A 24,831-nucleotide genomic window follows, 5' to 3' on the forward strand; every position below is an offset into this window, starting at 1 on the left:
GAATACGTTATAACCACATATTTATTATAAAATAGAACACGTTTTTATTATCATAATTACTTTCATGTTATTTCATATACATGTATATATCAGTTTATTTATTCAAGCAGAAAAATCTTAATTTGCGTGAACAAACTTTATTAAGGAATGAGTAAATAAATATTTTGTATGGTTACTTGTGTAGAAAAACTTAAAATATTTTTTTATTATTTTTTTTTTTGGTGAGCTTGTGTAGCACACGTTGCTGACCAGCCATCACCGCCAAACCCTTTAAGGCTTGTGACCCTTCTGAAATTAAAGAAAATATAATATTTATTTAGAAATTAGATAGAGTACATAAGCACTATACTATATATTAGTTTTACTCTTATACAATTAGGGTACTTATTCATATAAATAAGGGAATTAAATTAAGTTAATATTCATGTATTTTACAAATTACAAAATATTGCTGATATTTCTTAAAACTGCTTTTAGATTATAGATAGTTTTTAGTTTTAGACTAGTTTTATTCCAATGTTCGTTAACCCATGTAACTCCTTACTAAGTTGAAGATAAGATTAAATAATTACATAAGCGTTCAAAGCACTTAATCTGTCTCTCTGTATATGAGACATGATTATACTTTTTAGAATAATAACCAGAAGATTTTTAATTAATTTTTCAATTCAATATAAAGCATATTTTAATAACATCATAGTCTAGACATTGTATGCTTCACTTTTTTGCTTGATTTACATTTTCATTAAAACAAAAAAACATTAATTAATTCAGTATAACTAATTATTTTTTGAAAATTATTAGAAAGTACAAAATGAAACCACTCAATACATGATGCGTCCCAAAGTAAACAGCACTTTTTGAATCTAGCGCCCTCTGGTGATGCCATTTATATGTCGACTTAGAATCTGCTATCTTTATCGATTGTCCAATGAGAATTTTTAAGTGTCAGAAAATTTTTTTATCGAACAAAGAGTCAACATTAAATTTTGTTTTAAAATTGGTAAAACTTTTACCGAAACGTTTCAAATGATGAAACAAGTTTATGCCGATGATTGCCTATCCCGTAGCAGAGTGCACGAGTGGTTTCAACGTTTTCAAAGTAATCATGAGGACATAAATGACGATCAACATGTGGCCAATCAAAATCCGTGATCACCGGAAATTCCATCAAAACTGTGCGTGAATTCATCAAAAATCAACCGAAATCATCATTGAAATTCATGGAAATGGAATTAAACATTTTCAAAACATCGATTTATTGCATTTTGACCGAACATTTGGGCTAACGAAAGGTGTGTGCACGGTTTGTTCCGCACAAATGAACTGACGACCAAAAATTGCTCAGAATCCAACATTCGGTTCGACGTTTATAATCGATTATTTGACCAAATATCACATTTTAACCATTAACCACTCGCCATATTCACCTGATGTAATATCTTTTCGGAAAAAAGAGTCCTTTCAAAAGTCTTCGACATGTTTTTGGACCGTGCAAAAAGCTGTATTGAAGCCGAAGGAGACTATTTATAATAAAACAAATTGATTTTGCTGAAAAAAACATTTGTTCTGTTTTTTTTAAGACCTGTTTACTTTGGAACGCATCTTGTATATCAGAACCTGCTCAGTATTTCGGAAGAAACTTCGCGTGCAGTCAAGCAAAGCTTTCAGGTATTAGTAGGCCAAAACATAATATATAATCTATCTTTTATCTATATATATAAAAATTAATTTCTGTTCGTTAGTCTCCAGCCAATCAACATTCACACACAATCATTACATTACAATCACTCACTGTGGTCGAAGGCGGATGTCAGAGTCCGCGAGAGAGGGACAGATAAAGAAAATAGTCGTATTGCTGTCCGAATTGCGTTCTGACAGTGAAGTAGATAGGCTTAGACTACAAAGATATCGCGCCTATCAAACAACAGCGACCTCGATTAATGAAATTGAGCCATTCCGCAGACGCAGTGCTCCTGTAATCCTGGAACCAGCTGCATTTCACTATGATCCGACGCTACGACCCTTTGATAGAAGCTGTGAACAGTGGATCTGGTAAAATTTATTTCTTCATGCCCCGGAGGAACTGAAAAAACGTTCTAAATTTTATTGCTTTTTGCGAGAATTAGATCGCGAACTGCACATTCTGTCTTAAAATTACTATTAAATATGCAAACCACTGAAACACCAATTTGCAGCATCGCCAAAAAAAAGCGCAATAGCCAAGATCCTACAAGCATGCAAATTGATTGTTTGGGATCAATGCGCAATTGCCCATAAAAGGTCACTGGGGGCACTGGTAATTTTCGTCAGACTATTCCCCCATCAACTGTTGCTGACGAACTAAATGCATGCCAAAAGTAATCGAATTTGTGGCAGTACGTAAAGACACTCCAATGAACATCTAAGTTAGGAGTAATTTTGCAACAAAGTGAAACTGCAAATGTGTTTGCGAAGCAGTGGTTAGACATTGGAAATAGTAAAGTTGCAGTCACCTCGACTGGATTCATCACATTACCCACAGATTTCAGTCACATCGCATAATCAAAAGAGGAGCTTATTCAGCGTGTTTTTTTTTCAGGTATAGCGCAACAGTTCAATAATAACAATTGGCTGGGTAAACGAGTGGGAGGCAAAATAAATACGTTGAGGATCTCAATGGGACTATTCAGAATTTTTCTTCCAGGACAGTTGTTTTCTTTCAAATCAGTCGACACCGTTATGAACCAGGACGACGTACTCAACTGTTCCATGGAGTTTCTAAATTCACTGGCATAGCCTGGATTACCACCTCACAATTTGCCGTTAAAAGTAGGATCTGTTGTCATCATGCTGCGAAACATTAATCAACCCCATCTGGTCACTTGTACAAGACTGCCTGCGAAAAAGTTGATTAATAACGTCATTGAGGCTACAATAATATAAAGAAAATGCAAAGCAGAGTATTTCTTGATCCTGTGATTTACCATTCGATTTTAAGCGCTTACAATTTCCAGTACGCCTAGTCTTTGCGGTAACCTTAAATAAATGGGAAGGACAGACTTTAGAAGTTTGTAGATTCAACGGAGAGTCTCCATGTTTCGTCGTCGTGTATTCGCGCGTCGGAAAACAGTCTTCTTTGTTTATTTACGCACCACGTAACAAAACAAAAAATATACTTTATAACAAAGATTTAAATTGGTTAACAGACTGTATAACAACAGTATGTGTCTTTCAATATAAAATTTAAACCTTATAAATAGCCAGTAGTTCAGGAAAACTCTGTTTTGTAAGTAAGAAACGTGAAGTGTCAAAAATAATAATAAAACTTCATGCTTCATTGACAATATGTCTTTTTTTTATTAAGTACAAATTCCTTTTGTTTGTTTTAAAATTATTTTATACAAAATTTTAGATTTTTATCTATCAATTGAGGCAGTACGAAATCTGCGAGTCAACTATTATAATATAATTGGCACATGAATTCATTCGAATACTTGTAAAAACAACTATAACGATGGAACTCATAAATGGGGATTAGAGCTACGGATGCATATGTACCGAGTTCTTAAATTTTTAGCCCCAAAACACATTACGTTTAAAATCATATAAAGAAAAAAGAAGGACGATAGTTTTTGAATTAGATACATATATTATAGATAGACCAAAATGTGGAACGATTTCACTCGCAACCGGAAGTTTTAAGTTATGAGAGTTATGGAAAGTATTGAACCGATGAGCGTAGATAATTTTAAAGGCAATTGCCATAATTTTCGAGTCTTGGGAGTGAAATTCAAGTTTTATAGCTTATTATATAGGGTGAACATGCTTCTCAGAAGGAAACATTGAAGGCCCTATAAAATATATAGCGTGACAAATCTTAAGTACGTAATCTACCTTGCCGGTATTTAAACGAATAAAATCATGAAATAGGCATTAAATTATTAGTTGTTTTTTTTTAATATTGGGACATTCATTGTTCTTGTATGAAAAATTCCAAAATTTTGGTGCGACAAAACGTGGTGTACGTAATGAGATTACGATTGAAAAGTTGTATCTTTCATGATTTGGTTGCGTAATCTTTATTTATTGTGTCGCCGGAAATGCTTTACCATGATTATTTTACTTGTATGAATAAAACGTCCTAATTACACAAATTACAGTATGTTTCGGATCCGTTATAAAAGCTTTTATTACAAATATTATTATTTTACATAATATTATGCGGCAGCATATTTTTTACAAAAATCTGTCATATATCCCATTGTCGTTCTTGTTTCCAAGTTATTATCGTCGTTTTGTTCTTAAATTCGTTTTCTTGAAATGTATCGAAACGCCAAAGAAAACTTTAGATAATGTTAAATAAAAATTATAAAGTATAGTAACACCCAAAGAGCCATTGTATGAATGAATGAATGTATCTTACGTTTTGCAGAAAATATTTCACCCATTTTGTGAATTAAATTATACTAAGACAATAATCGACCCTATTTCCGTTATAGTTTTTAAGTTTTAGGAGTTGTTATCGCTGTTTCTTTCCTCAATTTGAATTCTTGAAATCACCATCAAAATTTTAATTTAAAATTAAACAAGTTTGGCGACGCTTAATAGCGCCATTATACTTTACGTAGTTATATGTTGTTTTGTGAATTTAAGTACAATAACAATAATCAGGTGTTGTGGAATCCAAGACAGAATTGCTTAGCTGTCAGAATTGCACTACCTCAGGGTAGCGTGCTAGGCCCAACTCTGTACATAATATATACAGCAGATTTTCCAACAGCTACTAACGTATTGACATCAATTTTCGCGGATGACACAGCTCTAGTAAGCCGTAACAAATGCCTCATCAGAGCATCAAGAGTATTAGAGCAGCACTTAACTTTGATCGAATGGCTAGCCAACTGGCGAATAAATATTAATGAGTAAAAATGCAAGCATGTTACATTCCCGCTAAGACCAGAAATAAACAATGTCTTAGTACCCCAAGTGAATGAAGTAACTTATTTTGTGATTCACCTGGATTGAAGGTTCACGTGGATCTGGATGTATGGCACTCAACTGTGGGGTATGAAATGTGCAACCAACATTTATATAATACAAAGGTTCCAATTTAAAATACTTCCAATCAAAAATGCAATCACGGTTGCACCATGGTATATGCGTAGTGAAAACATTCATAAAGATCTTTATATTCCTATGGTAAAGACGAAGATAGAGAACAGCAGAATGAGACATATCTCTAAACTTCACGAACCCATTAGCTAATGCCTTGTCAAATTCCTATAATCAAACACGTTTAAAAAGAAGTTACCGACCAGCCTACTAGAGAGCAACGTTCTACCAAAATAGCTCAACCACATTCTTGAGCTTCTTTAGTTTTAAATAGATTTAAGATTTGAATACTTAGTGTTAGGCTTTACCAAGTAGATCCAATGAATACATAAATATTGAAAAAATAATAATATATACATATATATGTGTGTGTGTTTAACACCTTCATTGATATAAAAGTACAAATTTACAAATGTTATTTAATAATAATTAATTTTAATATAATTTTTATCCAATTCTGACACTAAAATTACCAAATTTCAATATTCACTTCAAATAAACGCGCTCGTTTCTATATCGCCCTCAATTATTACAACACCAAACAACGACTGTTTCTATATCGTTACTATACTCATTTCAATTTATTTTCGTGAAATGTCGATAACGCCGAAAGGAAACGTACTTTGCCTCCATCAACTTCAACCCAATATCAAACATTTTTGCAATAGTCATAACCGATTATACGTACAAATTAGAAAAAAATAATAACTACACATATCCAACATTTGCTTATAATTAGAAACTGTTAGACAAAAGTTAAAAATCATAGACATGTGCTTTAGTTTTATCTCACCAGAATTTTTGGTGTTTTTCACATTTGAATTTTCATCTTTTTTTACTAAGTTAATTTATTTAATTTTATTAATTATTAATGGCCTAGTGATAAAAATAAAGAACATTTCATTTAATGACTAATTTATTATGTTGTTAATGTAAATACCGACAAGGTATATTCCGTGCTTTAGTTTTATGGCACACTTTTTGTATATAAACGAATGACTCAGTTTTTGAGGTATCGCTCTATAATTTTCCGTACCTTAAAAGATTGATGTGGACTTTTACTTTCGACACATTTAATATATGGACTCAACAATTTTTTAATTGTCGGTAATTGTGAATGTTTAAAAAAGTGAAAGTAAAGATTTTTTAGTAGAAAGTCTTCTTCCATACGAACTAAAAAAATCATAAACAAATGTTGGATTTCGTATGTAAACTTTGAATTGGCCCAATAGATGAAGCGTCAAATCGGTTTTTAACTGCAAGGTGTAGAATAACATCTAAAGAGTGACTGCGTCTAATTAGATCGAAATGAGAACTCGAACTGTACGAAGACGGCAAACTCCTTAGAATAATAGGGCACCGGGAACCGAAAGAAAAACAACTTTGACTTTTAAATTGCATCAAATACGTTTTATACAACTCTTCGTCAAATAAAAAACACTTTCTAAGCAAGAGAGAAAACATAAAATTTTCTGACTGCCTAGATTTCTTTGTCCGCTACTATTTATAACTGATAGTATAGATAAATATAGTCCAATATATAATTTTGATCAAGAGATAAAATTGTAAATAAATATAGCATATTTAGGCAAAAGTGGAAGACATAATTTTTGCTGAATAAAATCAAACAATAATACAAAAAATAAATAAAAGTATAAATAATTTTATAAAAAATGTTAATTGTTTTCGCATTCAGATCATTAGAAAGTGAAAAAGAACAAAAAATATTAAGAAATGATAATATAGTAAACGAAGAGTGAATTAATATTTGTTATATGGTTAATATACGATTGAAAAATTAAAAATAACTAATTATAGCAATAACCTTAAAAAGTACCTCTGGAGATTGCAGATAACTTTGCTTAAAGTTCAAAGATTTGGTTTGAATACAAAATAAGCATGCAAAATAAAGAAACCACAAAAGTAAATATGAATGGCAACTAAAAAGTTGATGAACATATACAACTTGATGATGTTATTCCGAATAAAGGAAAAAGCCGTGTGGAAAAAAAAAATTAAAGGCTCATATAAGGTGATGAAACAAAAAGGAAAAAACTGCATCCCATTAAAAAAATTACCTCATCATTATCAGCATCTTCTTTAAAATGTCTTGAGCGCCGTTTTTCGCCGCTGGTGAGCAGTTGTGCAACTTTGGTTTGTTTAGCTAAATCTAATGCTTCTTTTTTACTACGCAACGCACAGTCCTCCAATGTTTCGGCTGCCTCGAACATACCCTGTCGCCGGTACAGGGCGCCGAGATTCTTTAATGTTGTCGTAACAGTTGGTGTATCGACTTTCGCCGCCTTATGCCAGCCACCGTATTCGCCGTATGGTGTATTATAACAATCATCATATTTATGTTCTTCTCGCTCCTCAGCAACCTAGCCAGAAACGATTTCAAAGGTATTGCAATACAAGACCACACAATATGTATAACTTATTATTCATAACTCACAATAGTAAAGTCAATCAAAAATATATAAATATGTATGACTACTGAAAATAAGCAGTTGTCTCATATATACATATGCATTATACATATATATAGGTAGATAAGTATATAAATGTTATTCAAATATACGCCGTTAAGCGGAAACACGACTTTTTCCTTGTTTTTGGTTTATTTCTTTGTTCGTTTCGTTTGCAAAGCGCTGCTAAAGCTTTTTTGCTGCCTATTACATATTGGCTAAATAACCACAATTGATACTTACCTGCCAAATTGGCTTATTTTTGCTGTGAATGGCACCAAACTCACGTTCGTGTGCACGATTTAAGACTTGCTTATAGAGGACTTCGGCTTCTGTATATTTGCCCTGTTTCAGATAACAACTGGCCAGGTTGTTTTTGGTTTTAGCGACATTCGAATCGTCTGGACCGAGTTTCGATTCATATATTTCTAATGCACGTTGGTAATACTTTTCAACTTCATCGTATTTTCCCTGATTTTGACACAACAATGCCAAATTGTTCAATTGCTTCGCCACATCGGGATGATCTTTACCGAGCACCTTTTCGCGTATTTCCAGTGCACGCTTACAAAGTGGTTCGGCATCTTTATATTTGCCACGTTTACCATACAAAACGGCTAAATTGTTTAATGTGGCCGCTACGGCTGGATGATTTTCACCTAGTGTTTTGCCCCGAATAGACAACGCATCGTTCAGCAGATTGGCTGCCTCTTTATATTTGTTCTAAAGGTTAATTAAAGTTAAGAAAATTAGTTCATCAAAATCTCATATATGTATGAATTTCTCACCTGATCGCGATAGACTAAGGCAAGAATATTTAACATCGTGGCAACATCGGGATGATCGTGGCCACTAGTTTTCTCCAAATCTTCGAGTGCTTGTTTGCAAAGAGGAACTGCCACTTCGTATCTAATTATAAAAAGTTAGGTTTAACAAAATAAAAAATAAATTTAGCGTACCGTTAAAAAGTTTTAATTTTCTTAATAAACATTAAACGTCATGGTCAAAAAAAAAGCATACTTTTAAAATTAATTATTCAAATCCGCTTTTTAGTTTTATCAAATAAGCCGTTATCTCGCTTACTTTTTTTATTGTTATTCTAATCAATGTAACGAATTTTGCTTGGTTAAAGAAATAGCACACATTTGGTTATTTCTAAAAATATTCGTAAAACAACGGAACATGCTATAACAGTTAACATGAAAGAACTATCATCGAAAAAATACAACCTAATCCTTTTAAATCTTACCGAAAAATTATGGCATAAATTTTTAATTAACTCATCCAGTAAACTAGTACGAAGGCGTCTCAATTAAACCATTGCTGTCTAAAAGAAACATAAGATCATGGCTGAACTTTGCCAAAGAACACTTACAAATGGACGTCAAATTTTGGAAGAGTATTTTAGAGCTCCCTAAGTACACCACAATACCCTTAAGCACGGCGGTGCTAGCGTAATGATCTGGGAAGCGTTTTCCCGGTAAGTTCTGAAATTATTCAAAAATTCTGAAAATCTTTGGATTGGCATCAAGAAGGCGTAATACGCGATTCCATAAAATAGGTGCCAGAAGTTAGTTTGAGTTGGACTCGACGATGCCAAACAATTTTGAAAAATTGTTGGCACACTTAAAAAACTTCTAATAACTTTTCTTAATTTCCGCAGAAGCTGTCTACTGTGCTATTTCTATGTCCAGAACAAAATACGCAATTGGAAACTCAATTTTTTTAAAAACGACCCCTTGAAAAAATCTCTCTATTCCTCAATTTACGGTATACTAAATTGGTTTTCTCTTTATATTAATAATACTATGTATATTATTTAAACCACTTTTATTTTCCAAGACAATTTTTCTAGTAAATAAATAAATATGGCTCAAACAAATGCAAAAACAGAGTTACAAATGATGCATTAAAACAAATACTTTTTTATATTAATTATTTTTTCTCCAAATACTTGAACAAACATTTTTATTAATTTTTCTATTCCCAATACTGGGTTGAGAATTAAAAAAAATAAAAAATTAATCAAGAATGTCCGAATTAAAATAAAATATTTTAATCCCAAAAATCGTGAAATTAATAATTAAAAATTTATTTTTAATTTACGTATTGGATTGAAAAAAATTTAATCCTCAAGTTATAATTAAACATTAAAAAAATAAATTGGTTTAGACATATGGGGCATATGAAATTGTGTTTTGATACCAAAAAGCCGGCAAATACTTGTAATATAAAAATTTATGGAATTATCCTTTTGTTCAGCATGCCTATATGCTCTCTTACCTACACTCACATTACTCATTTATTGTCCTCACAATATTAATTTTATTTTGAACTCAATGAACCCGCAGCCACATACAAAAATATGCACGTACATATTATACTATATTTGTATTGAAACGCATACACACCTGCCTTGCGAAGCATATTGAATCACCAAATTATGCAAAGTACGTAGACGTGCTGGTATCTCATAACCAGCAGTCGAATTAGCAAATTGACTTGGCGGCGTTGGCGACATATTGTTTCGCTCATCATTTTCTTCATCAGGAAAAAGTTCGACGACTGGATCGGTGCGGGATTTTTCACATGAATCCTCTTGCTCCTGATTATCATCGTATTTTTTAACAGATGCCATAAATTCGAGATGTTTTTTCTCTTCTTCCAATTGTGCTACCAATTGTTCGGAGGCTTGGAATTTTTGCTGTGTATTGGCTAGCTCATCGCGTAGCCACGCATTTTCTTGATGTAATCGGCGTACTTGTGTTTTTAATTTTTGTTTTTCGGCCTCGATATTTTGCAAATGTGAGGCTAGTGCCATCATCACTTGGGCCTCAGATAAACCCAATTCAATATGTTCAATATTTTTTCTAACTATATCGGATTTTTCATTTTCTCGATGAGTTTCGCCCATACCAGACATCAAGGAGACGTGTTCTACACGCAAGGCCTCGAGACCTTGCAGCACTGTTTTTGTATTGCTAATAATTTCGTCTTGTGTCATTTGAGTCATCTTGCCAATGCTTTCGATTTTTCGTCTGAAAATGAGCAGATTTGAAACATATATATTAAAATTTAATCAATCATGGCAGTTGTATGAGCGTATTTGTATGTGCATATTGGAAAATACTACAACTCGAATTTTCAGTATATGTATGTATATATATATATCGTCAAGACCCCAATCTTTAAAATAAACTAAACGTAGATACATGATTAAATTATGTTATGTTTGATAACAGTAAATTAATAGTACTTACATTCTATATGTTCTTATTGCCTTAGATGCTATCATTTTGTAAAAAAAATATTTTTTTCAGTAGCCAAAATCCTTCTACGTCCGTAAACGCGTACATTTCCACTCTCTCTGTGTGTACAGATGTCCAAAAATCAATAATCTGCATAGCATATTTATGAATGGTCTGCGCAAGCGCACGAAAAATTACGTCATTTTCAACCCCAAAACACAATATAGACTCCAAACGTTACCATACACAAAACAAATATTAACTAAAGAACATGAAATCAAAAACTATACGAAACTTGTTAGCAAATATCGCTATAATAATGAACTGAATAAATTACGAAATCAATAAAATTACTATAAATTTTAAATAAATAGTGTATAAATGAAATACCGCCGGTAAGAGTATGTCAGTGGATTGCAATAATGTCAAATTAGTTGCAATACCCATCAGAAATACATATAAAATAAATGATTAAATTTTTACCATAATAAATTAGGTATACATGAAATAACTTTGTTTATCACTTCAAAATTTATTAAACATTATTAAATGTCTCAGTAATATAAAATTAGAAAGCAATACTAACACACTCATTCATATTGTAATAAAATCAGTTATTTTGTCAAAAATTGATTATGGTTTCCCAATATTTTGTAAAATTTCTAAAGTAAATTTGGCAAAAATAACGTCCGTGTACCACATTGCCCCCGACTGTCGTGGGATTGGAAAACTCTCTACACTGATGGTTCTAAGCACAATAATATCGTTGACTATACAACAATTGTTTGCTATACTATCTCTTTCGCCTCAATTTTTACAGCAGAATCGACTGCCATCCTTTACGCTTGAAAGATAGCAACGAAGAGTAGAGACAAGCATTTTATCTTCAGTGACTCCTTATCAAGCTATCCTTAACGTAAATTTTAGAATAGCATCCCCGGATTTCGGGATGAAAATGGGTATGTACGGATAGAGGAGGTCCTCTAGATTAAAAAATATATATAGTTGCCGCTGATTAATGGTCTTTGAGATATTTGCATTTAAAGTTCAAAAATTCAACTATTTAAAATGCGTGTTTCTTCGATTTATACTGCTTTTTACACTTATATTTTATACTTTTACATCCACTAACACTACTCTATTTCGTTTCTAATCAATTATTTTTTATTGAATAGTGCGAAAATAACTTTAATTCCATATCAAACTTTATTTAAAATCCATTTATAAACTGGAGAACCTCCTCTATGCGTACATACACATTTTAACCCCGAAATCCGGGAATGCTACTCTAAATCGCAGCTTAAATTTTTCTGACCAAACGATTTGCAAATTAAACTCTCATGGATACCCAGTCATATCGGCTTACAAGGGAACACTCTAGCAGACTTCGAAGCAAAATTAGCAACTACATCTCCCTTAAAACTTATAAATAGCATTAACAAAAATGACACCAGAAATATATCTGGGCCAGATATTCCCACTACTACGAAAACATAAATCCCTATCGATGTCCTCCAATCTTTCCTATAACATTTAGATTTATTTAATAAGTTATTAAGCTGATGGCCTTAGTCGCTAATGCTGATACTTTTTATATTGTTTAGGTTTAATTGTAGTATCCTTTTTCATTAATAACAATAATAATAAATCGTTGAAATTAATTTGAATTTGTTTTCTTTTTAAAGGATATTCAAATTGGAAAACAAGCATTCTTGCTTTCTACAATAGCTGGTCCCAAATTGAGACTTTACTTCAAAATGTCTGAAATAGTGACTAAAGACTCCTTACAAAAATAGCGCTAGTAATCAGCTCTCTGTTACATACATTTTGGTTTGGTAGACAAACAACAAAATTGCATTTAAAAAATCTGCACAAATCTTAATATGAAATAGCTTGGTTCTGAACTTCTAAATGAATATTGTATCTAATTTTCGTGTTTTTTTATTTAAAATTAATTTTATTCTGTATTCTTATTTATTCGAAATATTGAACGAAATAGATCTACTGTAGATGCAAAAATTTTTCCTCGTAAGTAAAATAAATATTATAAGGTACATTTTTTATATCATAACCTGATTTTGTAAAAATTTGATTATAGTTAATAAATATGGGGAAAATACAACGTTTAAGTACTTCAGAACGTATTGCAATTGTTCCTTCACATAAAAAAGATTAGTAGTACTCACCGATTCAAACGGGGTTAAATCGCCGAAAAAACAGCCCTTGGTCGGATAAAATCCGAGTCAATACCGGTGCGTAGAACCGGCTGTTGTGGGAATTGTTACAAAAAAAATTTTTCTTATTTTTTTTTTTACATAAAAAAGATGAAACTACACGCTCAATAGCAAAAACTTTGCAAAAGAAACTTTTATTCAATATTTAACTATTGTTCAATTATTTTTGTTCACACAATAACAAAAGTTTTTCATTCTAACTATCAGTTAATATACAGTGCTACCTTACGTTTATATTTCACAGAAGATAAATAACACACTAGTTTTTCGCATAGAATTCCTTAAGTGATGCTCACTACGAGTGTAAAAGCTAATTATTAAAATATAAATGTCTTACTTATAAAACCTGCAAACAAGCAAATTGTGAATTTGTTTAAATGTTTACAGTTTAATTAAATGAACCCCATAAAGTGGGTTAAATGTAGTGATATATCTTGTTGAAATGTTCCAATTTTGGGAATTTTTGAACTTTAAAGTCGAATATCTCGTAATATAATCAGAAGGACTTCCTCTTTCCAACGGTACCTTCAGATCGCGGCGCCAAGGAAATCAGAATTGTACCCCTTCCGCCCATACCCATTTTATCCTCGAAATCCATAGACAATATTCTAAAGTTTTCTCTAAAATTTAAAATTTTGAACTTTTGCACGTTTTTTACTTCTGACCCAAAAACGTATAGGACATACGAAGGTATTGGACAACATATGGTCTATTATTTAAATTACATTTTAGGGAGTCCGTTTATGGTATATACGATAAAAAGGAAAGAATGAAATACACTGAAAGAGCTTGCTGGTACACTTTCACAGGAATTAAATCTATAACTAGATAGATAAATCTATAACTAAGAAGATATTAGTTTTAATAGTATAACCAAGTACTTATGTGCATACGAGTGAAAACATATGTATGTACGGATTGATTAATATGCTATAAACATATGTGTACATATCTAACTTGCAACACACTTTTCTATCATATTATGTATATGTATATACACTTAAACTGTTGGTATTTGCTAACGACACTTTGTTAAAAATACGTACATTACTTCACTAATGACTCATTTAATTTTGTTAATTCATTTTCTCTATTCCAAATGAGCTAATTGCTGCTATCATAGATAAAGCAGAAACAAACTAACACCAAATATTTATAGGTTTCATAAATTTTTACCTGCAGCAAGAGTCGAATGATATCTAAGAGTCGATCAACAGTGGAAAACTCGACTTTTTTGATCGTTTGATGCAGAATTATTTATTTGCGCTGAAAAAAACTTAGACGGTCCAAAAAAGTTTCGACCGAAATCTATGGAACGAACAAAATACTTGACTGCACCTAAAATAATTCGAATATCACAGTAACGAGTAATGATAATACTTAATCTGAATACAGGCTGCCATATATTCAAAATTTTTATAGCAAATACTAACGTCGATTTCAATAAATTATTACAAGAATAATTAAATTAACTCTAAAATCGTTTTTCTTATAAGTAGATAAGATCCTCTAATTATGTTTATTTTTTTATTCGTTAATATAGAAAGTTTTGATTGAAAATTGTAAAAAGCAAAATTACAATTATTTTATTCTGACTTTATTGGCAAAGTTAAAACTCTTGTCTTCCTGTTATGTTTCGTATTTCCAAGACCTGTCTTTGCAACATGACAACAAAAGCAAAGTAATTATTTAGTATTGCCGGTTTGAGAGAAGCGTTTCTAAAGATGAAGTTGGTTAGGTAAATAACATTACTTTTAGTAATTCAAATCATTATAATTTTTTATATTATTTAAAAAAAAAAACACAAAGGGAATAAATTCTCATTAGAATGTTTAAATGATTAGGGTGCTTAGACTACGGCGGGAATTACTATGAGAGTTGGAACACGATGCATTTCGCGTATATAATTATTAGCACGTTTCAAATGTTTATTAGGAAATATACAATGGTTAATGAAATTTTCATTATATATATATTAAAATAATATATATGGATGATATGCACTATTGTAAAATAAAGTAATACTTGTGGGATGTACTGATATAATCCGTCATTGTTTCTTTTTTTGTAAAATCACATTTAGAAACGGTTTGAACTAATTTTGAAAATTAATTTTAGTTTTTGGATCTTATTGTTTAATAATTTAATTATTTTTTCAGATTTCTTATGAAACTAAGTCACGAAACGGTGACAATCGAATTAAAAAATGGAACTCAAATTCATGGTACAATTACAGGAGTAGATGTAGCGATGAACACTCATTTAAAGTCTGTTAAAATGACCATAAAAAACAGGGACCCAGTTCAATTGGAATCCTTAAGTATTCGCGGTAACAACATACGATACTTCATACTACCAGACAGCTTACCGTTAGAAACACTGCTCATTGATGATACACCTAAATCAAAAACAAAGAAAAAAGACAGCAGTCGTGGAGGTAATCGCGGCAGAGGACGTGGAGCACGCGGGCGTGGTGGACCTCGAGGTCGGGGTCGTGGACGGGCAGTTGGTAGACGTTAAGATTTTAAAATACTGAAATTAAATAAAACTTCAAGGATAAAACATGGAAATTTATATTTTTTATTCGCAATGTATATATACCCAGCAGTACATTTGCATACATTGATGTTGAATATTATTTTAATACCAAGCATAAAACAGTCTGTACATAGTGAATACTATCAATATAATAAATATTAGAATGGTAATTATGCCTATCTGTTTGGATCTGTCTTTGTGCAAGGTTTTAACGTTTTGTTTATGTTTCTCGACTTCAGCTTTCATCACTAATATTTCATCTTCTAACACAGCAACTATTGTTTGGTCAATATTGGGATTGTCCAATGCATCTTCAAGTCCACGAATTTTATTTCCTAAATATAGCAAATCGTGTTCAACGCTATCAACCTTAAACATTTATTTAAGTTAAGTGACATGTAAAAGTTGATATATTTATACATACTTGATCTTTTAAGCTGCAATTTCGTGGGTATTGGAAAGGTTGGTGACGAAATACCATATTTAAAATTCCGTTTTAGCTCCAAAATAAGTAATTCGAATAAGAAATTCAATGTATTATATATAAAGCTGGTATAATAAAATTATTTATTTTTTTCTTAATGGTTTTAAAATTTACTTTTAATAACAATAATACTTTTACCGAATTTTGACAGTAGTGTTTATTTGTTTACATATTCTATTTTTTCTCAACTAGTAAAACCAGTAATAACTAATACGCAGATCGTCAACGTCACTATTTAGCTAAAAAATCCATTAATGCATTTCTCAACAAGACTTACTGTTTCTATTCAATAATAAATAAACACACACCTGTTAATTTAAAAAAAAAATTTATTTTTAATATAACTATAAAAAAATTTTGGACATATATACATTTATAGAAAGTATAATTATATATTGGTATTCAATTTACTTATGGTAAAACAAATTGCTACGTTTTTGACTACATTGGAAAATTATGTCATTACATTTAATTTAATATTTGTTTACTCTATTGGCAGCGATTTCGTTATTATTCGGAAGAAAGATTAGCTTCCCTTAATAGCGTTTTATGTTTAAAAAAACATTTGCAGTGGCGTACAAAATTCGAGAGCATGCATAAATGTTCCCTAGAGCGCATCCCAGTAAAGCTCCAACCACATTTGGTATGGGATATGTTTGCCAATCGCGATCCCAGTCTAATGGAGCAACGACCGACCCGGCCCAAGCACCCATTATAGCGCCTATAGCATTGTATTTGAATAACTCAAGTGCAGTGTTTTCACTTTTTGTTATGAAATCTGGTTTTTCACAGAAACATACTTGTAATGCACCACCACCTCCCAATAGCAAGACTGTAGGTGTTGTTGTTTCTAATGTAAGTAAGAGCGCAAGTACAAAGGTCTGTTCATAGTTCTGCAGTACAGGTGCTCCTAATATAATACATATAAACGCATAAAGAACCGTACATAAAAACTGTAAAAGCAATCCTCCACATATTTCACGTATTGAAAAGAAGGAAGCCCTCTTTTGACGTTGCTTTTGGGTTAACGAATTATCATCAGAGTGACTATAATATCTTGCAAGTAGTACCTTGAGCAATTCGCTGGAGAAAACAATAGGCACCACTAAGGACTTCCAAATGCTACCCACGTTTGTCCAGTTTCGTTGGAACTGCAAATACGTCATACAAATTAGTACCGTAGCCAAACTAATGGACAAGTGGAAAAGCTGATGTTTTGTTTTTTGTTGATCAAATTTAGGTGCCATTTTTCACACAAAAGTAATAATATTATCAATAGTAAAACACGCTAACACACGCCTTCAAAACTGTTTTGCTCTTAAAATTCATATAAGTTGCCAGACCTTACTAAATACTCTAAACTCTTTTTTTATATTGGGAAAGATGCTGTTGTTTTTGTAATTGTAGATTTTTGGCAGAGAACATTTACAATAGAGAATGTTCACGGCGCGGAGATCGTAAAAATATTTTTGGCTTACTCGGTCGAGATGGAGGAGTTTCACCACAGACAAATTATAAGCGTGTTTCACCACGAAAGTAGCAGAGTTGAGCATTTTCAGTGTTAAATGAGAAAAATAATGCTAATTCCAATGTAAACAAACGCCTAGAGATTCGTTTATTTTCTATGAGCAACCGACTCGGCCACAAGTATATACATATGGATCCGTATATATTTGGTATCAAAGCATATACTTAGTGTATATGTATATATAGATAGATAGATAGTCACATAACTGAGGAATGCACTGCGAATATATGTAGGTCTATTGTGCCCTCTCCTAACTCACAGGGACTCGCTTAGCCCCAGCATATTGAYGAAGTCCAGTATTTTGCTGGGTGCTAGCGAGGCGATGTGRTCCCTATCCGGAAACATGGCTCCAAGGGCCTTCGACCTGCGCCTACAGACTGCAATGCAGTCGATTAGCAGGTGCTCCGGGATTTCAGGGTCCCTGTCGCAAAATCGACAGTTGGCGCAAGATGATAGGCCCATATTAGTTAAGTGCCTTTTCAGCTTGCAGTGGCCGGTATAGAATGTAACCAGGATCTTGAGTTTGTTTCTTGGGAGGTTAATTAACGATTTAAATCTCTTTTGGTTATACCCCCCAACTAGCAGCTTGGCATGACGCATACCGTGCGCTTGCTGCCAATACCTTTCCCTGCACACTCTTTCTTCATTGCGGAGCAGCTCTTTCAGAGTGTGGGGACCCACCGCAATGAATGGTTCGGGCCCAACCATACTGGTGGAGGTTACGGAGCGGGCTAGCTCGTCAGCCAGTTCGTTGCTGGCTATGTCCCTGTGGCCGGGCACCCAGATTAGGTGCACCTGGTTCTTTGCAGCTAGGTTGTTCAATCGTTCTCTGCACTCCTGCACCAAAAGCGATTTGATCTCGTAGGAGGAGATCGCTTTYAGTGCCGCTTGAATATCGCTGAGTATAGCTATATCCTCCTATAGGTGGAGGTTTATCTCTGTACACCGACTTATAGCCAGGACTTCAGCCTGAAAAATACTTGGAAAGCTTCCCATCGGAGAGCTTGGTACGCGGGCCTACAATACCTGCACCTATTCCTTCCGACGTTTTTGAGCCGTCGGTGTACCACTTCAGTGTACCACCTCAGTGTACTATCCCTTAGCATTTGCTCAAGACTGGGGTCGTTCCACTCACTCTTGCTCCCGAGGGTAACCTTAAACCTTTTCGTGAAGTGAGTTGATTTCGTAATCCCGTCCCTTGAGAGGAGGGCAATAGGAATGTCGTCACTTATCCTCTCCATCATCTGGGACGAGATTATCTTGCCTTTGCCGCATCCGTCTGCTGTTATCTGGAGAAGTGAGTGCTTGGCTACTTGACCTATCAGTATATGGAGCGGTGTAAGTTCCAGTAGGACCTCCAGAGCTGCCGTCGGACAGGTTCGCATAGCGCCCGTCATGCAAACACATGCAAACACATGCTAGCCGCTGAAGCTTCGATAGTCGGTTAACCACCGTAGCCTGCGACGTTACAGAGGCCCAGGACACCGCCCCGTATGTAATTTTCGGTCGCACAATCATGGTTTACAACCACCTAACGATCTTTGGCTTACAGCCCCAGGATTTACCCGCCAGCCGTTTGCCCACCATTAACGCTTTTGTAGCCTTGACCAGCGTTTGGTTCACATGCTGCTTCCACCGCAGGGTAGAATCCAGCGTAAAACCCGGGTATTTGACCTTGCAAGTCATCTCGATCACTCTGCCCCCAAGTGTGAGGTTCCTCAAGCCGGGTAGGGACCTGCGCCTTGTGAAAGGGACTACGGTTGTCTTTGAGGGGTTGATGTTTAGTTCCACTCCTCTGCACCACCCCTTTGCCAGATTTAGACCCCGTTGCACTAGGTCACAAAGAGTATCTTCAAATTTGCCCCTTGCTATTATCACAATGTCGTCCGCATACCCTGGGCAGCGGATCCCATTGTCAGTTAACAATGCTAATAGTTCATCCACGACAAAGCTCCATAGTAGAGGTGATAGCACACCTCCTTGTGGACAGCCTCTTGTCGCTCCCAGGCGGATCTTTGTTCCGCCTGCCCTGGTCTCCGCGATCCTGGTGCGCAGCACGGCCTAGATGTATTGCCGAAGTCACCTTCGATGTCTAAGAAGGCGCATAACATCACCTCCCCTTTCTCCAGTGAACTCTCTATCTCCGAGGTCAGCTGGTACAGAGCCGTACTGGTGGATMTTCCCGCTCTGTATGCATGCTGAGCAGCATGCAGGGGTRCACTCTTCAGCGCCGTCGACCTTATATTGTGGTCTATGATCTTTTCCATAGTCTTCAGTAGGAAGGAGGTTAGACTAATCGGCCTGTAGGACTTGGCCAAGGAATAGTCCTTCCTTCCAACTTTGGGTATGAAGATCACCTCAGCCGTTCTCCATGGGTCAGGGATGTACGAGATTGCAAGGCTCTCCCTCAGTAGCCGAACAAGGTGAGGTAGCAAAGGCTGTTCACCCTGCTGAAAAAGCGCTGGGAAGATGCCGTCAACCCCTGGAGACTTGAATTTTTCGAACGAGGCCATTGCCCACTTGATCGAGTCCGCAGTGACTATCTGCCTAGCGGTTGCCCAATCCAAGCGGGATGGCCTATGTTCTCTCACAGGTAGACATTGGTCCACCTGGATGGTCTGCGGGAAGTGAGCACGCAGAAGCTCTGTCGCCCTGTCCTCCGCGCTGGTCGTAAAGGTCCCGTCACTGCTTTGGATGGCTAGCTCCGCGTTAATCTTTCCACTAGCCAGAGCCTTGTGCAGCCGCGCCGCTTCTGGTATGGAGGAGACCTTTTCACAGAAACTCCTAAAGTTCGTTTGTTTTGCCTAATCTCCTTATTGTAGAGGATTAGGTAGCTCCTGTATTCTTCCCAGACCTCTGTTCCTTTTTGTCTTGTTGAATAGGCTACGTACTCTTTTCCTGAGGTCTGCAAGCTTCTTTGTCCACCAGGGACAGTTGCGCCTATCTGTGGGCACTATTAGGGGGCAGCTTCAGTGCCAGCACTCTGCTTTCTATTCCCGGGCCCGTAACGCTATCATCGGTCAGCCTCTCCCTATTTAGTTCATCCTGCAGCATTACCCTGAAGGAACTCCAGTTAGTCCTTCGAGGGTTGCGTCTTGGGGGAAGTTGTCTGACCTCAACCTTCAGTGCGAACTTTACAATTCTGTGGTCCGACAGGGAGGGCTACTTTGAGACCCTCCACCTTGAGACCCAACCATTTGCGTGCTCGTTGCTGAAGGTGATGTCCAGCACCTCCCTCCWGCTTATAGTTATAAAGGTGGGTTCGCAACCCACATTTTCAATAGCTAAGTTACTACCTAGTACATATTCTAATAGAGACTCACCCCTTGTGTTGCAGTCCGTGCTTCCCTACACAACATGGTGAGCGTTCGCGTCGCATATGTATATATACTTAGAATATATATATATATATAAAATTCCACAAGCGACCTCGCTTCATTCATAAAAACAGACGCAGTAACATCTCCCCGAGCATGCCTTTGCCAACAAGCGTCTTTTCACGACGATGGCGAAAACCTAAAAATTATAAATTGAACATCTTTCTGGTGATTGTTCTAAGTGAGAAAAGTGGCAACATAGCTGTTGTCGATTTACAATATTTGTCAATTGTAAAATATTTTTCCGTGGCTCGCAAAAATCAGAGTCGATATGTATGCAAGCTCAGACATATGTATACATATTTACGCTAGTTTGTGGGCGAAGCTGTTACTGCGGCAAGGGAAGCGGTAACAATCGGCGATCGTTTGTTATAGCAGGAACAGTCAAAAACGCTACTGCCTTCCTCCCTTTTCCTTCCTCATTATCAAAATGTGTGCCCAGTGAAAAACGTGGCAAAAACGCAGAATTCAGCCATCTTTGTTTGTTTTCATTTGCACAATGTTGCCATTGCTCAATACGCATATATAGTTTTATACACATCTATGTTTTCAATTACAATTTTTTATAATATAAAATATCAAAACTGAAAACAAACTTTTAAAAATAGTTTATATATTTATAAATAATAGCATTCGACTTAAATTTTGAGTTATTTTAAGAAAATTTCAAACATATTGAACAGATTGAATTATAAAAGTTGATAATTACTACAGTATATAGATATTGGCAACCCTGGGTTGTGAGAGAGCAATCAGCTGACACGTTTAGACGGCACAAACCAAAATGCTGTAGATTCTCACGTCATCCGACGGCAAAGAGAGAAGGGAGTAGCGTTTTTCACTGGGCACTTACATTGCGCGCCCATAAGATAGGTCGAATCAGCTGACACGACCCCCGATTCTGCGTTTTTGACTGTTTCTGCTATTAGTTTCTTTCGGCACAGCTCGGAATTTCTATCAACAACACAACGTTGTGATGACTCTTTGACATTACGAGAGCTTCGGCCATTGGTTGACCATGACAACGGAGATGCGAAAGATGCGTGCGGCACTTGTTATTATGAATGTATGTACATATGTATGWGGCTCGCATTTGCTTTCGTAAACATACAGACAAATGTGCSAAAGAAATAATATATGTATACATATGTATGGCAAAGAAATTCTATTGCTACAAATATAGAAATGATAACGAAATAATGTGAATATGCATATTTCATGAAGGTAATCAATTTTCTTTGAAGAAATGAAGTTCATTTGGCACATCTTCACTTTGTAATAGTCGAAATATATATAATTTATTTGAARTATTAATTTATTTGAAAATTAAAATTAAAAAATTAATAAATTTTATATAGTTTTTCCCGATTTTGTAAAAAAAAAAATAAAATTTGTATAATTTTTCGGAAAAAAATGGTTCATATGATACAAGATCCCGCATATGTATGTGACTCAGAGAATGCTTTTTTACATTTTCTGTGTGACTTTGATTATTATTTTTCTACAAAGCATTTCTCTTTATTTTTCTCGCATGAATTCGTCGTTTGAACCAGAGAACGTGCTCAATTCTGTTAAATAGCAGCGAGAATGGTGAAATTTCGTATCACAATCTTATAAGTTCTGTTAGCCGTCTAATCGAACATCATGCGCGGAACACAATGCTCGCGACAGACTGCAGCAGCACGATAGTGAACTGAAAATGGCGTTGTGAATCTTACTACATGAACGTTTGTGAGAGGACAGCAACATAACAATGGCCGGCATGTACACAAAACAGAGAATGTATATTATACATTCTCTGCACAAAACAACGCAGTTGTCCATTTTGCATGTACACAATTTCGTTGTGGCCATACTCATACCTTGCACTTCAATGAAATTTTGATATTTTGTTCAAAGTGAAACTTTTTATGCAAAAAATAAGTAAATAGGTAAATATTTTTGCTTTAAATTATCAATTGTTATTATAAATGATGCAACAGACCTATTTTATGCTTTTATTTGTAAAATAACGTCAAGTTTGTTAGAGCTGTGAATGACTTTACATTTTACATATGCGTGACATCACCGCTCTACCTCATCTCTCTATCTTCCATTCTAATGTCAACTCTACTGTCGTTGGCAAGTATAGGATTAAATTGAAGTTATCGAGAACGACAACTGTCGGCCTGCAGACGTGTAGTCGTGCAGCTGTCAAAATAGGCCCGTCCATAAGAACGTGTGTATTTTAATATTTGACAGATGTCGTTTGCAGTCTGTCGCGAGCATTGTATTCAACACATCATACAGAATTCAATTTGCATCTTCACCTGTTTATACATTCTCACACCCATGTATGCCATCTATAGTAAAAAAAATAATCGATATTGAGACAGAAATAAAACCATTGATACTATGATCGATTGTTTTGCAGCTCTAAAATAGTTAACGGGGCATCTCGACAGGATAAAATTTATGTCATACTAACTGTCAAATATATGGCTATTGCCTTTGCCAAATCTGTATGTGGGCTTTTGTTATCTTGACATAATCATTTGCGCAAAGGCGTAGGAAAGTAGGTTCGAGCTGATGTAGGGCATGGTTTGAGCTCTTGAAAAATTATCTTTACAAATGTATTTTTGAGAAAAATAAGAAGACATATATTTGGACTACTATAAAATAAATGCGGCATAAATTTTGTATACCAATTAAAAAAATAAATTTAAAATGAGCAATGATATTTTGGTGAATGCTTGTATAAGTTTATTAAATTTAAGACTTCGCTCATTCCCAACCCAATTTGCATAACTTTTCTGTAAATTAACAATATTAAACTAAATACTAATTTTTTTTAAAAATGTTATTTTTAAAATGTACTTTATTTTTATAGTATAACACTACCGGTTAATACTCGCTTTTCTAAATTTCATATTACTGAAATGAAAATGACGTCGTCATTTGTAAGTGCAAATGGCATATATTGCCTTTTCGAAAACTTCAGAGAAATGAAAACTGTACTGTCAAACTGCTGAAGTGACAGCTTATTTCTTACAATATTTGGCAAACTAATTAGTATTCCATACATTGTAAGCAATAGGCAATACAATTAGTAAGACATAGATTTTATCCTGTTGAGATGAGCCGTAATGAAATCAATAATAGCAGAAACAGTGGCAACGTAGAATCGTGGCCTGTGTCAACTGATACGACCTATCTTATGGGCGCGCAATGTAAATGAACAGTGAAAAACGCTGCTCCCTTCTCTCTTTGACGTAGGATGACGTGAGAATTCACGGCATTTGGATTTTTGCCGTAGAAACGTGTCAGCTGATTGCGCTCTCACAACGCAGGGTTGCCAATCTCGATATACTCTAGTAATTATAAAAGTTGTCTTCAAAATTGAAATTTTTTAAAATAAAATAAAAGCAGAAAAATATATATACTATTTGCAATAGTTTGTTTGCAGTTCTGATATTTTATATTAGAAAAAATTGTAATTGAAAACATAGATGTGTACAAAACTATATATGCGTATTGTGCAATGGCAGCATTGTTCAAATGAAAACAAACAAAAAGGGCTGATTTCTGCGTTTTTGCCACGAGTGTGACTGTTGACACATATGCTCTATAAGGAAGGAAAAGTAAAGTAGACAGTAGCGTTTTTGAGCACGGTAGAGGAGAAGTAGAGACCATTGTATAAGCCTACAAGTAACAAAAGAATCAGCTGTTTTCCAAGAATTTTTCAMAGCTGAGATCACCTGATCGAAATCTGCCTTTYTTAGGCACAGAGATGTAATTAAAAGAAATGTAGTAGATCAACTTTTTTGTGAAAAAGTATTTGTTACGGAAAACATTAATGAAAACTTTCAATAATATTTTTG

At 34.6% G+C, this 24,831-nt stretch overlaps 4 protein-coding genes across 7 annotated transcripts; 1 reads left to right on the forward strand and 3 right to left on the reverse strand.

Annotated features, from left to right (window-relative positions):
• Window positions 1-117: 117 nt before the first annotated feature.
• Window positions 118-14,386, reverse strand: LOC108975426 (kinesin light chain). Of its 3 annotated transcripts, none has more exons than XM_018943903.1 (6): window positions 14,221-14,386; window positions 9,974-10,600; window positions 8,351-8,471; window positions 7,806-8,285; window positions 7,173-7,475; window positions 118-288 (listed from the first exon to the last, which is right to left on the reverse strand). In XM_018943903.1, the coding sequence occupies exons 2-6, from the start codon at window positions 10,573-10,575 to the stop codon at window positions 271-273; spliced, it is 1,524 nt and encodes a 507-aa protein (XP_018799448.1). In that variant the 5' UTR covers window positions 10,576-10,600; window positions 14,221-14,386; the 3' UTR covers window positions 118-270. The 3 variants fall into 3 exon arrangements, with proteins under 3 accessions (XP_018799448.1, XP_018799447.1, XP_018799449.1); XM_018943902.1 differs by lacking the exon at window positions 14,221-14,386 and adding an exon at window positions 10,823-10,988; XM_018943904.1 differs by lacking the exons at window positions 7,173-7,475; window positions 14,221-14,386 and adding an exon at window positions 10,823-10,989.
• Window positions 14,387-14,701: 315 nt separating this feature from the next.
• LOC108975417 (probable small nuclear ribonucleoprotein Sm D1) lies at window positions 14,702-16,164 on the forward strand. Of its 2 annotated transcripts, XR_001993871.1 has the most exons (3): window positions 14,702-14,782; window positions 15,204-15,748; window positions 15,822-16,164. XR_001993871.1 is itself a non-coding variant. In XM_018943892.1 (2 exons), exons 1-2 carry the CDS (start codon window positions 14,769-14,771, stop codon window positions 15,562-15,564), a joined length of 375 nt encoding a protein of 124 aa, XP_018799437.1. In that variant the 5' UTR covers window positions 14,702-14,768; the 3' UTR covers window positions 15,565-15,752. The 2 variants fall into 2 exon arrangements, 1 of the variants encoding a protein (XP_018799437.1); XM_018943892.1 differs by lacking the exon at window positions 15,822-16,164 and having other exon boundaries at window positions 15,204-15,752.
• LOC108975418 lies at window positions 15,602-16,095 on the reverse strand. Its single transcript, XM_018943893.1, has 2 exons — window positions 16,007-16,095; window positions 15,602-15,951 (listed from the first exon to the last, which is right to left on the reverse strand). Exons 1-2 carry the CDS (start codon window positions 16,061-16,063, stop codon window positions 15,685-15,687), a joined length of 324 nt encoding a protein of 107 aa, XP_018799438.1. The 5' UTR covers window positions 16,064-16,095; the 3' UTR covers window positions 15,602-15,684.
• Window positions 16,165-16,434: 270 nt separating the features above from the next.
• LOC108975419 (glycosylphosphatidylinositol anchor biosynthesis protein 11) lies at window positions 16,435-17,387 on the reverse strand. Its single transcript, XM_018943894.1, has one exon. The coding sequence runs from the start codon at window positions 17,311-17,313 to the stop codon at window positions 16,603-16,605; it is 711 nt and encodes a 236-aa protein (XP_018799439.1). The 5' UTR covers window positions 17,314-17,387; the 3' UTR covers window positions 16,435-16,602.
• Between the last annotated feature and the right edge of the window lie 7,444 nt (window positions 17,388-24,831).

This window comes from Bactrocera latifrons, unplaced genomic scaffold (genome assembly GCF_001853355.1).
Source record: "Bactrocera latifrons isolate USDA-ARS-PBARC rearing strain unplaced genomic scaffold, ASM185335v1 scaffold_646, whole genome shotgun sequence".
Taxonomy (NCBI): Eukaryota; Metazoa; Arthropoda; class Insecta; order Diptera; family Tephritidae; genus Bactrocera; species Bactrocera latifrons.